Raw genomic sequence first — 13,688 nt, forward strand, 5'->3', positions numbered from 1 at the left:
TAACTTCCATCATTTCTTATCATATAAATAAGCATTCTCTCATTCTATCATTCTCTCATATTGACATTCTTTTTTTTTTTGGTCATCATTGAATCGATAAGGCCCGATTCATAGCCAAGCCCTACTACGCGAGGTAACGCGACTTGACATTCTTTTACTATCTCATTTTCACATTCTCTCATTCTCTTCTACAATACCTCAAATCATTTTTTCGCTTTTTTTTGTTATTTTTGATTTCTTATTTTTGTTGTATGGGTTGTAATAAACAAATGAAATATCATTGTAAATTGTTAATGCTAAATTTTAATTTAAGAGACTACATGATATATAATTTACATTGTTCTTATTTTAAAAGATTTATCTCCTTTATCTAATTTGGATTATTATCTTATAAGTAATCATTCTCTCCTCATCTCCCACCAATACCAAATGTTGTTATATCTCATATGTGTTGTAAGAGTTTGATTCTATATTTTAATTTAGAAAGTATTATATATATATATATATATTTATATATTACATTGTTCTATTTTTTAAAGATTCATCTCCATTATCTAATTTGGATTACCATCTTATAGTAAACATTCTCTCCTCCTCTCCTACCAATATCAAATGTTGTTATATCTCATATGTGTTGTAACTTGTAAGAGTTTGATTCTATATTTTAAGGGAGATTCTCAAAAATAGCACCAAAATAAGTTTTTATTCCAAACTTAGCACAACAACTCTAAAATTCCAAAAATAGCACTAATTAATCTTTTAAAATTAAATCCTAAATTCAAAATACTAAACCCTACATGTCAAAACTATCCCCTAATTGTGAAATTGGGAACCCAAACCTAAAAAAACAAATTCTAAAAATTAATTTTAAATATTTTAATATGTTAGTGCTATTTTTGGAAATTTATGAAATGTGTGCTATAGTTGTCCTTAAAACTTGTTTTAGTGCTATTTTAGGGTATTTCTCATATTTTAATGTAGAAAGTATTATATATATTTAACATTGTTTTCAATTTTTATTTTATTTATATAAAAAAATATTTCTTTTATATTTCTTGCCTTTCTAATCTATTCATATTTATTTTTTAAATTTGCATAGTTAAATTTAAATTCACATATGTTGGTTTTAACAAAACAATCAACTTTATTTGAGAATTAGATGTTCCTATTCATTTTTAAACGATCAATGTGTAACATATAAGCATTTTGTCTTGCAATCACAAGTTCCATTTCCATTGCTTAACTCCATGGTTAAACTATAATATATGTTGTCCTATTTGTAGGAATAACAACATACTTATTTAATTTATTTAAAAGAGCAGATGATTAAACGAAATAAACATTTCTCCAAATTTTATAATTCAATCAGTGAGTGTACTTATTACTTTGAAAAACTTTTACATTGAAGTTCATAAAATCATATAAGAAAACTAAAATACTATATCACTTCAAATTTGGAAGGAAACACTTGGTATTCCTTTTTAAAAAAGTCAAGACACATATAAAAATTTATTAATATTTAACTCACTTTAAAGACATTAAAGGTCATTTAACTCAAAAATAACTTCTATCCAATAATTTCATACATTCCTCCCACAAATAAAAAAATATATATATATGTTCAAGATTGTATTTAAATATTACATAATTTTTTAGTTAGCTAAATTTATAGTCACATATATACAATATATATACATAAGAATTTATATTACTTATTAACACCATAATTCGACCCATTATTTGCTTAACTCAATATTGGTTTCAAAGCCAACTAAAGAAAAACAGAAACGATCTTATTGATATTAGACCAAAACATGGGCATACAAACATAATCACTTACACGGAAGATATTTTAAAAAAATAACTTATTATTGCAACATCAACGTATGAAGGGTTTACATAAGCAGTTAATTAGAAAATCTATAATACAATAAATGTATTGGAAACAATATCAGTCAATGATAAGATTGGATCCTCAAAAGCAAGAAACAACATCTTCATAATTCATAAAAAGTAAACGCCACAATTATACACATCTGAACGAAATGGTATAAACATATAGTGTATAAATAAAAGTGACGGCAAAGCCCGTATATGCCTAATTAAAACGAAATAATACAAAAGAGAATACGAAAAAGACCAAAAAAAAACAAGAAAGTGCCAACTACACCACAACCACGCGTTGCGTGGGGAAACACCTAGTTACATAGGATGTGAAAGTGTTAAAGATGCATGAGAAACATTGCAGTAACCACTAATGGGAAGAGGAACATAGTGGACATGATGATGGTATCTCAATCAGAAACCAACCATACGGATGGGTGAGGGTAAGAAAAAAAGAGGAATTTGAGTGGTAAGTTGTGTTCTATAACAAATGAAGGACAGATTCTAGGCAAAAGAAAAAAATTCAAGGACAAGAATTTGGTTGAGAAGCTTCTGAGGTATCTTTAATGTTGTCATAAATGTAGCAATTTACCCATATAACATAGAGTTTGAAGAAGTTATTGGTATATGCTCAAAACGTTGTCAAACATGATATATATGGTTGGATAATCCATAGATGATAAAGATGTGTCATGTGTGTGTGGTCTGATGGGAAGAGGAACATAGTGGACATGATGTTCCAAACTTCCAAACAAATTTCTCCTATGCAGTTAATATATGACAGTTCTATCGTTCAAACATTTAAGTTGCTGTTGACAAAATAGAAAATTAAGCTTTCATGTTTTCCATGAACTTTTTTTCTCTCTTGTCAAATAATACTAACAGTTAGAACATGTTCTATTTTCAGATTTTAAGATATATTTAAAATTGGATCAGTTTTATTTTTTTTTTGTTAAAAAAAAATTGGATCAGTTACCACAAACATTTTTTGTTGCTTCTAGATACTTCTATACATTTGTTATTGAAAAAAAATCGTTCTCTATCTAAAAGCAGCATAAATAAACAGTTGACCTAAAAACTTAGGATTAAATACTTATAAAAATCAATAGAAAAAGAAAGAAAAAGAAAATCGAATTCATAGAGCAATACAACAAATATGCATAAAAATAACGTTTTTCAAAAATATTAATAACCTATTTGACTTTCCCATTACACAGAGCGACCCCAAAAAAAATATCTCATTCGACCGGAAAAATAAAAAACAAGAAAAAGACAGCTTCAAAGGATTTTTTATTTGTAACTCCAAAGATTATCTCCATGATGATTATCCGGCGAATCATCATCCACGGTCGGAGTTATCATCATTCTCGGTGGACTCATCAACATACCTTCAGCCATCTCCGTCAACAAAGTCGGCATATTCAACATCTCTTCCTCATCCATAAACTCCAACCCTTCTTCTACTTCTACTACTAGTTCTTCCTCTTTTCCGGGTTGACCCGTCGGATCCAATACCTTCTCAGCTTCACCCGGATCCGGCTGTTTCATCTCCGCTGCTTTGCTAGCAGCCGCTCTTATATCCGCAGCAGAGTTCGAAACCGGAGGCACGTAAGTCAAAGCCAAACCAGGAAAGTTCAAAACGGCGTCGGAGCCTTTTAAAGCTAAAGCCGCCACGTCGTAAGCCGCGGCAGCCATCTCCGGTGCTGGATAAGTCCCGAGCCATATTCTCGTCGTTTTACGTGGCTCTCTGATCTCCGATACCCATTTCCCGTTTCGTAGCCGTATTCCCCTGAAGAAAGAGTGCTTCCCGGATAATCCAGTCCCCGTTCTCCTCGCCGGAGATCCACCGGCGACGGCGAGAGAAGACGGTCTCGGTGAAGAAGAAGAGCTTGGAGAGGATTGAGGAGACTGATCAGAAGGTTTCGAAGGCAATGCGATTGAGACTTCACGAGACGACGTCGTAGTTTCTTGATTCCCGGTGGTCGGAGAATAAGTATTCGACATAAAAAGAAGCTTAATGTGTTTTGTCTGATAAGTTAAACTAATGTAACAAATGTGTTTTGTGTTTTTTTTTTTGTATCAAAGTGTGTTTTGTTGTATATATAGTATTATGATATGTTCTTAGATGAAAGAGATTTTAAAACCGTGGCAAATTCGTAAGAAGCTCCGTTTTTTGGTTGAAATGATGTTAGCTGTTACACATTTATACAATTTATAGTATTTGATTATGATATTTATTTCTTTATGATTTGTATAAAGAGAAATTGCAATTTTCCTCTCACCTCATTCCTCAATTGATCATATTCAATTTTTATACTAGTATACATACCATTTAAAATAAAATAAAATAAAAAGAGTAGATTTGTGAACCCCATGTAGAGACAGCCACTCAGGATGACCAAATCACAAACTACACTAATTGATTCGATAGTAGCCTATTGGGTAGAGCTTTTTTTTTATATTGGGTTGAGCCTCTGAGGTAAAATAACTAAACAGCCACACGATTTATATAAGAAAAAGGGTTAAAAACTTATGGATAATAGAGCTTTTCTTATATTGGCTTGACTTATGGATAATCTATTCAGCCACAAAAACTGACAAGTATTGAATAATCTTATATAATATGAGAAGGTTTTTCTCAACTTTTACTAAAGAGATGACATTTGACTTACTATTTTTCTGACACCTGTACTTTTTTGTTAGGACCTAATTAACTACAAGCTCATAAAATTTTTTTATATAAAATTAAATTTTTGAGCTTACTTTCTGAAAAATTACGTAAGATTGTGAGATGGTTTAATCTAATTATATAATTATTTTGTTCGGTTCACACTTATTATTTCAAACGTCATGGTAGTTTTGAATTACATAAAATTTATAAGTTTTCATAATAGGAATTTCAGGATAAATTATGAACATAATCATTTATGTCTTGATTTGAAATAATACCATCATTTTATGCATTTCTTTATATCTTCCCACTATTTTCCTCAATTTTCATTTTTGTTTATATTACTTCTCATTTTTAATTTATTATTTTGAAACCCTTGCGAATTTTTTTTTTTTTTCAACCAAACATTAAAATAAATTAAAAAGAAACTCCAAGGTTGGTTACCCAAACTGGAGCGAAAGAGTTTACAAATGAGACTTCAGAAGCTAAAGGTCTAGAGGATCGAGCTAGACTATCTGCTCGGACGTTTGACAATCGCGGGATTTGGGTCAGAGTGAAGGAGGTGAAAGATGATCTGAGGGAGTGAAAATCTTCCAATAAATGTGAAAAAGCTAGCAAGTCATCCGGAGCCTGCACCATCGCCACCAATTCAGCGCTATCTGACTCAAAATTCTGACAATCAATCCCTGCCGCCCGAAGAGACTCCATAGGCTAAAGCAAGGCATTAAACTCCGAATGAAGGGACGAAGGACTACGACGGAGACTGCGAGCACCCAAAAGTAGCGTCCTGTCATCTTGAGTACCATACCACCATCCCAAGCCCTCTAAAGGGTCCAAACCTTTCCAGGAACCATCAACCTTACAGCAAACAGAAATAACTCTATCCTCCGGGGGTGGCTGAGGAGGCAACAAATTCACAGCAAAGGACTTTGCCTCCTCCCACAAAAGTTTGTCGTTTGTCGCCTGATTTATAATATCCATTGGCTCAGCCTCGACTCCTTGAAATACCTTTTTATTCCTATCTTTCCAAATTGTCCAAAGTATCCAAGGCAATAAATATCCAATACTTGATCCCCCGGAGCTTGAGAACACCTTAGAATATAAGAAGTCTAAATTTGAATACACTGATCCATAAGGAAAGCCAGTCGATGGTGTATGAATCGGTGATAACTCCCAAACCAAACGGGATCATTCACACTCAAAAAGAGCATGGTTAATAGACTCCACCGCAGAACCGCACCGTTGACATGTAACATCACACCGGACCCCCCGATGAGCGATCCGTTCCTTGACAGGAAGACTACCAGACGCCACTTGCCAGAAAAAATGTTGAACCTTTGATGGGACTTCAAGTTTCCAAGCTTGTGCCCGTAACACTGTACACGTTGGCCCAAATTCGACCTCCTTCTGTAACTCCCGTGCTAGCCTATATCCAGATCTCACAGAATATTTACCGGACTTAGTATAATGCCAAATCAATCTATCCGAACGTAATGTCTTGCTAACCACCAAGCTCTGTATAAGCGGAATATCCGCAGGATCCATATACTCCTCTAAAATGGGCAAATGCCAATCCAGCGTAAGGGGATTAATTAAATGGTTGACCTTAAAATTAGGATGTAGGATTCTCCCCCTACCAGTCGCTGGTCGTGGCTGGTGGTCTGGTATCCAAGGATCCCGCCATACCGAAATGTCACCACCCGAACCTACTATCCATCGTGCCCCACGTTCCACTAGTCCCTTAACAGAAAAATACTCCTTCACGCAAAGGATGGAGAATATGGTTTATTTGCCCGTAATAGATGTCTTCTCCGGAAGTAACGACCACGCATTACCCGAGCCATTAAAGAATTCGGGTAATGAATCAGTCGCCAATACTGCTTAGCCAACATTGCATCATTAAATTCTTCCAAAGCGTGAAACCCCAAACCCCCATCACATTTATCCTCACACATTTTATCCCAAGCTACCCAATGCATGCCTCTAGCCTTATCATTAGACTTCCACCAGAATCTTGATATGGCTCCCGTAAGTTTGGTCGTTAATGCCTGTGGCAATTTGAAGCTCGACATAACATGAGTTGGTAGAGCTAATGCCACCGACTTAATCATAATTTCTTTACCCCCTTTAGATAGGATCTTCGCTGATCAACCATTAACTCGCTCATCCAGACGTTCATTAACATAACTGAAAACGTTAGTCTTCGAACCCTGGAGATTTTCAGGAATTCCCAAATAAGAACCCATACCTCCCTCCCTAGAAATACCAATTACTGATTTTATCCGAGATCGTACATCCGGCGGAACTTTCTTACCAAACATAATAGAAGATTTCTCTAAATTCACCTCTTGTCCCGACGCTTTTCCGTAATTACCTATAATATCCATTACCACCTTACATTCAGACTCCTCTGCTTTACAGAAGAACAGACTATCATCAGCAAACAATAAGTGCAATATTGACGGACAATCTCGAGCAATCGATATTCCGGTAAGTTTGTTTTCACGTTCAGCCTTTTTAATATTCGCTATTAGAACCTCTGTACAAAGAATGAACAAATAGGGAGAAAGAGGATCACCCTGGCGTAACCCCCTCTTTGGTAAAATGGAACCCCGAGGTTGACCATTGAAAAGAACTTGATATGATACCGAAGAAACACACCACATAATCCAAGTAATCCACCGACTATCAAATCCTAACTTAATCATAACCGCTTCCAGAAACTCCCATTCAACACGGTCGTATGCTTTGCTCATATCCGTTTTAAATGCCAGAAAATCCGACTTACATCGTTGATTAGTATTTAATCCATGGAACATTTCCTGCGCAACTAAAATATATAAACACTTGCGAATTTATGATCATTAATATTTGATCTCAATCCTTTCTCTCTCTTAAAGGATCAAACATCCTATAAAGTTTAGTTTTTTGTAAATGGAAGATAATTCCTTAATGCACAAGGCACCATCACACCAGAGATTGAGTCTTGCTCCCTACGAATGTAGGGATACGGCTAATGGGCCGGCATGTTGTGGCCAAATGGTTGGCAAAAATAAAATAAAAAATAAACTANTTTGGTCGTTAATGCCTGTGGCAATTTGAAGCTCGACATAACATGAGTTGGTAGAGCTAATGCCACCGACTTAATCATAATTTCTTTACCCCCTTTAGATAGGATCTTCGCTGATCAACCATTAACTCGCTCATCCAGACGTTCATTAACATAACTGAAAACGTTAGTCTTCGAACCCTGGAGATTTTCAGGAATTCCCAAATAAGAACCCATACCTCCCTCCCTAGAAATACCAATTACTGATTTTATCCGAGATCGTACATCCGGCGGAACTTTCTTACCAAACATAATAGAAGATTTCTCTAAATTCACCTCTTGTCCCGACGCTTTTCCGTAATTACCTATAATATCCATTACCACCTTACATTCAGACTCCTCTGCTTTACAGAAGAACAGACTATCATCAGCAAACAATAAGTGCAATATTGACGGACAATCTCGAGCAATCGATATTCCGGTAAGTTTGTTTTCACGTTCAGCCTTTTTAATATTCGCTATTAGAACCTCTGTACAAAGAATGAACAAATAGGGAGAAAGAGGATCACCCTGGCGTAACCCCCTCTTTGGTAAAATGGAACCCCGAGGTTGACCATTGAAAAGAACTTGATATGATACCGAAGAAACACACCACATAATCCAAGTAATCCACCGACTATCAAATCCTAACTTAATCATAACCGCTTCCAGAAACTCCCATTCAACACGGTCGTATGCTTTGCTCATATCCGTTTTAAATGCCAGAAAATCCGACTTACATCGTTGATTAGTATTTAATCCATGGAACATTTCCTGCGCAACTAAAATATATAAACACTTGCGAATTTATGATCATTAATATTTGATCTCAATCCTTTCTCTCTCTTAAAGGATCAAACATCCTATAAAGTTTAGTTTTTTGTAAATGGAAGATAATTCCTTAATGCACAAGGCACCATCACACCAGAGATTGAGTCTTGCTCCCTACGAATGTAGGGATACGGCTAATGGGCCGGCATGTTGTGGCCAAATGGTTGGCAAAAATAAAATAAAAAATAAACTAAAGTATATTTTAATATATAATTTCTAAATAGCTAAATGAGAATTGAATATATTTTTTGTGATAAAGAGATAACTATATATATTTCTGTTTAAGAAAGAAGTGAATATATATTTAAATTCATGATTTGATTAGCTAAAATTCCCTTTCATAGATCTATATTTATAATATATAACTCTTGAATATATATATTTAAAACAATAGAAAATTTTAGTTATTAATTCACAATAATGTATTTTTATAAACCTGATACATTTTTTTATTAACTTTCCTATTCCATCTCATTAATCTCATATTTTATACTAACTCTCATTTTTGTAACTTTCATAATATGTATAGTAATGCAATGAATGATTAATAATAACATTTAGAAATATTACATATATAAGAAAATATATTAATATGTAATGATTGCATATCTATAACTTTCACATAGTTTATGTGACTCCTATAACAATGAAATATTTCCTATGTTTTAATTTAGTTGTCGTTTCAGGTTTTCAATGAAAATTCTTGGTGAATATTTCAGTTTTATCCCTGCTGTTTTAAAGTTTTGACAAATAAAATATATTAATTAAGGGTAAAACAGATAATTTAATAGTTTTTTTAAAATTTATATGAGAAAACAAGACAAGTAAAAACCCGGAAAAAGTATAAATTACATTTACCTAATAAATAGAAATTGATATAAAAATTAGTGCATTTATTATCTAATTAAATAATAAATTTTCTATATGCTCTTAACTACAATTTTTCATAAATAGAAAGATACACATTTTACTAATCTTCATACTGTATCTCAAATCTCAAATAATATTTTTATTTAATTAATATTATCTTAACTAAGAATTTTTAAAATCATAGAAAAATATTCAAAAACATTGTAAATTAAATCGGTGTGTAGCACGGAGTGACTACTAATATAATATAGTGTAAGGTTGTAGAGTTCTAGTGGAACATACTAGTATAAAGAATTGATGGGACCAAAAAAACATCTTTTCCGTTGCTCGAATGAGCAAAATATTAACGAGGTATACTTTTGTATTCTTGTTGGTAACAGTAATCTTTATAATTCTTTTCAGAAAAGTTCTAAAACCTTTATAGATTTCTTTTCCGAATAGCATTATTTGTCAAGTCTAAAGACATTCTCTGGTGAATTTGCCAAACTACACACCATAGATGATAATTTGCAAAAAGAAATAAAAAGACATAGTGATAATTTTAACTGGTATGCTATATATTGCACATAATTGTTAGTATTTAATATTTTGATCACATGAAAATAATGTTTCTTTACAAAACTTAATGCGCAGAAACTAATCATAAATTTTTTTTTATAAGAAGAGGCTGTAAGTACTGCTCACAATTTAGCAAAATTTGGATGTATTGATAACACTTTCTATTCTGAATTCTATATAACTCAGCCTCAGTGACTTCGGAAAACATTATGCATTGATAATTTTAAAATTGAATAAAGTTATCATTTGTGGAAAAGAAAAAAGTTATACACCGAGTTTGCAACCACATGCCAATAATCAAAGCGTAGAATTGTACTATATAACCATTGGCATTTAATTTTATAAATTGTATTAAAACCTAGTATTAAAGAATTTGGAAGAAATTGAACAAATCAGAACTTTTTGTTCTTGTTTGGAGGATAGTGAAGATACCCTTCCGTATCAAGTATTCAAGTATTCAAGTATCGACCTTTCCACTTAATGAGTTGTACAAAAAGGTATTTTCATTCCACTTTTGCCAACGATTTTTTTCTTTTTTTTAAAGGGAAAATAAACCCAAAAAGCTAGGCTGCGAATCGAACACGTACCTTGCGCGATTTCAATATTACGAAGAGAAAATTAAATTAGTTAATCAAATAATAGTTAAGGGTGAAAGGTACCAAAGAGGCAATAAAATGACAGAAATAAAATAGTTAAAAAAGTCAAGATATACTTTTAATGGGTAATGGTGAGCACTTAAGGAAGCCAGCCAAAGCTTGGTAAGACGACGAGTCTTACTGTATATTATGAGAAATGAAATGTCCCACACGATTTGTGTATCACGGTAGGACTCTCCTATAGGCTCGTTTTCCATATTTTATTTGTTTCATAATTACAGCCCACAAGATCACTAAAAAAATGATGTGAGATCATCCTCTAATCACACCCATGTTAGGTATTATTAAACTATTACTACTATTTCAATCCTACGTCAGTACGCTACACACAGCCATTTAAAGGTATCATGGAGAATATAATTCGAATACATAACACTCGACATGATTTTTTCTCTACATATATGCATTAGAGAAAGGTCATGCAGAAGATGCAGGCCCCTACCCATTGTACCAAGTTGGTACTACTACCCAACGTTATATAAAAGCCACATTTCACCCATACGACAACCTCCGGTCCTTTAGCTCCTCTTTTGCTTCTTTGCTTCCTTCGACCTGACTGAATTTACTTTTACTTGTCTTTTTTTGTTCATTGTCCAGCATCACGTGCTAATGCCCGCCCCTATCTATGGCCTATGAACACTGTCTTAATTGCCTACTAAACGTGCTATGCTAACTTTTCCGATGATCGGTCAATGCCGGTCAAGCCCCAAAAGTGAGTTTAGTGACCACTAGCTTGTATTGTTATTTATGAATTTGATGCTTTGAATGTGTAAATGTAATCATAATGGGATAAGATACAAATGTTCTTAGATCTAGACCATTTTCTGATATATGCAAAATCGTAAGGTAAATAAGATTTGAGAATCGACTAAACTGAATTGGATAGTTTCAATACTAATGTCAAAACGTCAAACTGTCAAAGTACCCATTGTGGCCATTAACGTGCACTCTCGTCATCCTCGTAAAAAATCACAAAACAACCCAAATGTATTCTAAACCAATCAAAGTTTCAATCTTTTCACAACACACGATTTTAGTTGAAATCAAGAAAATAAAAATCTCGACTTTGATCATCATCTCATCTCTCTGACTCTCTCGGAGTTCATCAGCATCCGATGAAACTCCTTCCAAGTCCAGTAACCTTCCCCTTCTTCACACCCTTAATAAATTCAAAGCCTTTCTTCATCAAACCCACCAAACTCTCACTCTCCGTCTCCGTCTCTGTCCAGACTCCACCGCCGGACTTTGATTTCCGCAACGAGATTGCGTCGGACTCACGAGCCGCAATCGCTAAAACTTTCCCGGAGTTGCTTGACCTCGCTGATAACGGGACTTTGGTTCTGGTCCAGAAACAGAGCTTTGGCCCTGTTCCATCTTGGCGCAAGGAGTTCGTTGAGCCGGAAGCGATTTGGCTTGTGGGTACTTCTCATATCTCGTCGGAGTCTGCTTCCGTCGTTGAACGCGTCGTTCGTACTTTGAAACCTGATAATGTCGCCGTCGAGCTCTGTCGTAGCAGGAAAGTCAAATTCTTTTTAGGGTTTTATGTGAAATTTGATGAGTTTATCTATGAAAGTTTGAGAATTTGTTGTCAATTTGATGAATTGAGGGAATTGGATTAGGTATTGAGAGGTCATTGTGTTGTGATGGGAATTGTGATTTGGGGAACAAAAGTATCTGACAGTAACACATTGCAGAGGTTGATGTTGGTATTGCAGAGCTGGGATTATGTATACTTCGAGTGTTGGAGGAGAGGCTGACACTAACTTGAAATCTGGAGTGTTGTCGTTGACTGGAACAGGCTTTCTCGGTGCTGTAGGCCGGAGCTTAGACTTGGGTATAACTATCTAATCAAAGACTTCACCTTTCTTTATCCATGTACTTGGTTTTGCTTCAATGTTTGATTTTTTTTTTGTTGGTGTGTGTGTTGGCTGGTTGGGATGATCATAGGAGGCCAAACTGCGTTGGCCTTGCGGCTTCTCTTAGCGGTTTTCTCTTCTAAGTTATCTTCTGTTGCTGACCGACCTTTTGGGGATGAGGTATGGTTTTGAGTATCCATATGATTTTAAAGGTTCGTTTTTAGATATTGAGAATGTTCTTGATCAAACTTTTGCATGTAGTTTCGTGCTGCTCGGAAAGCTTCTGAGGAAGTTGGTGCACAGCTGGTTCTTGGAGACAGACCCATCGAAATCACAGTAATGTTCAACAACTAAGTGATTGTTTCTGTAGTTACATATGCCATATGGATATGAAACCAATGGGACTAATGGCTTTCTTTAATGTTGTAGCTCGAAAGGGCTTGGAACTCTCTGAAATGGGGAGAGAAGCTTAACCTGGTGATGGCTGTGACTCGGGCAATCACATCTTCATCCAGTATATCCGCAGCTGAGCTTAAGGTTTTTATTTTCTTTTCCCCAACTCGGGTTTAGTTAAACTTTGAAGACTATGATAAAGTTTGTAACTTTGGGGTTTGTATACTCATTGCAACAGGAACAAGAAACAGATGAAAGCAATGGAAGTTTGCAGCTATACGAACGGCTAAGTTTCTCATACCCATCACTCTTACTACCTCTAATACACGAAAGAGACACCGTAAGCATAAAAAACCGCCAAACTAATTGAAGTAGATAATAATACTTTGTTAAAGTAATGTTCTTTTTGCTTGGACAGTATCTAGCTTGGTCGTTGAAGAGGAGTAAGGCAGTGAACGGTTGTAAAACAGTAGTGGGTGTGATCGGAAAAGGACACATGAACGGTGTGATCTACGCATTGGTGTCGGACTCCGGGGATCTTCGGTTTAGAGACTTGGTGGGAAGAGGAGATTCATATAAAGGTGGTACAACATCATCATCAAACGGCTGGATTCAAAAGGTTTTAAAAAGCCTTGCAAGAGACACCATTATAGGGTTATTGTTATGGGAGTTATATGAACTGTATCTCAAGTTTGTGATGATGAACCAAATCCCTTCATGATATTGTTACAAAAACAACTTGTCATTGCAAATCCAAAAATGATAGTGTAAAATGGGTATATATAATATGATTTTTTTTTTTTCCAGATTTTGTATTTTCATTTTTTAAAGAGATTATTGTAGAATCTTGTTTGTATAATGAATTTACATTTTGTGTGTGG

General features: G+C 34.6%; 2 protein-coding genes across 3 annotated transcripts; one reads left to right on the top strand and one right to left on the bottom strand.

The window, feature by feature from the left end:
• On the bottom strand, positions 2,951-3,974 carry LOC104726971 (ethylene-responsive transcription factor ERF025-like). Its single transcript, XM_010445958.2, has one exon. The coding sequence runs from the start codon at positions 3,886-3,888 to the stop codon at positions 3,175-3,177; it is 714 nt and encodes a 237-aa protein (XP_010444260.1). The 5' UTR covers positions 3,889-3,974; the 3' UTR covers positions 2,951-3,174.
• On the top strand, positions 11,521-13,615 carry LOC104726982 (traB domain-containing protein-like). 2 transcript variants are annotated; one of them, XM_010445966.2, is made up of 7 exons: positions 11,521-12,074; positions 12,274-12,392; positions 12,506-12,594; positions 12,676-12,750; positions 12,844-12,951; positions 13,046-13,147; positions 13,226-13,615. In XM_010445966.2, the coding sequence occupies exons 1-7, from the start codon at positions 11,674-11,676 to the stop codon at positions 13,526-13,528; spliced, it is 1,197 nt and encodes a 398-aa protein (XP_010444268.1). In that variant the 5' UTR covers positions 11,521-11,673; the 3' UTR covers positions 13,529-13,615. The 2 variants fall into 2 exon arrangements, with proteins under 2 accessions (XP_010444268.1, XP_010444277.1); XM_010445975.1 differs by having other exon boundaries at positions 11,991-12,074; positions 12,253-12,392.

Source organism: Camelina sativa, chromosome 2, assembly GCF_000633955.1.
Source record: "Camelina sativa cultivar DH55 chromosome 2, Cs, whole genome shotgun sequence".
NCBI classification, from domain to species: domain Eukaryota; kingdom Viridiplantae; phylum Streptophyta; class Magnoliopsida; order Brassicales; family Brassicaceae; genus Camelina; species Camelina sativa.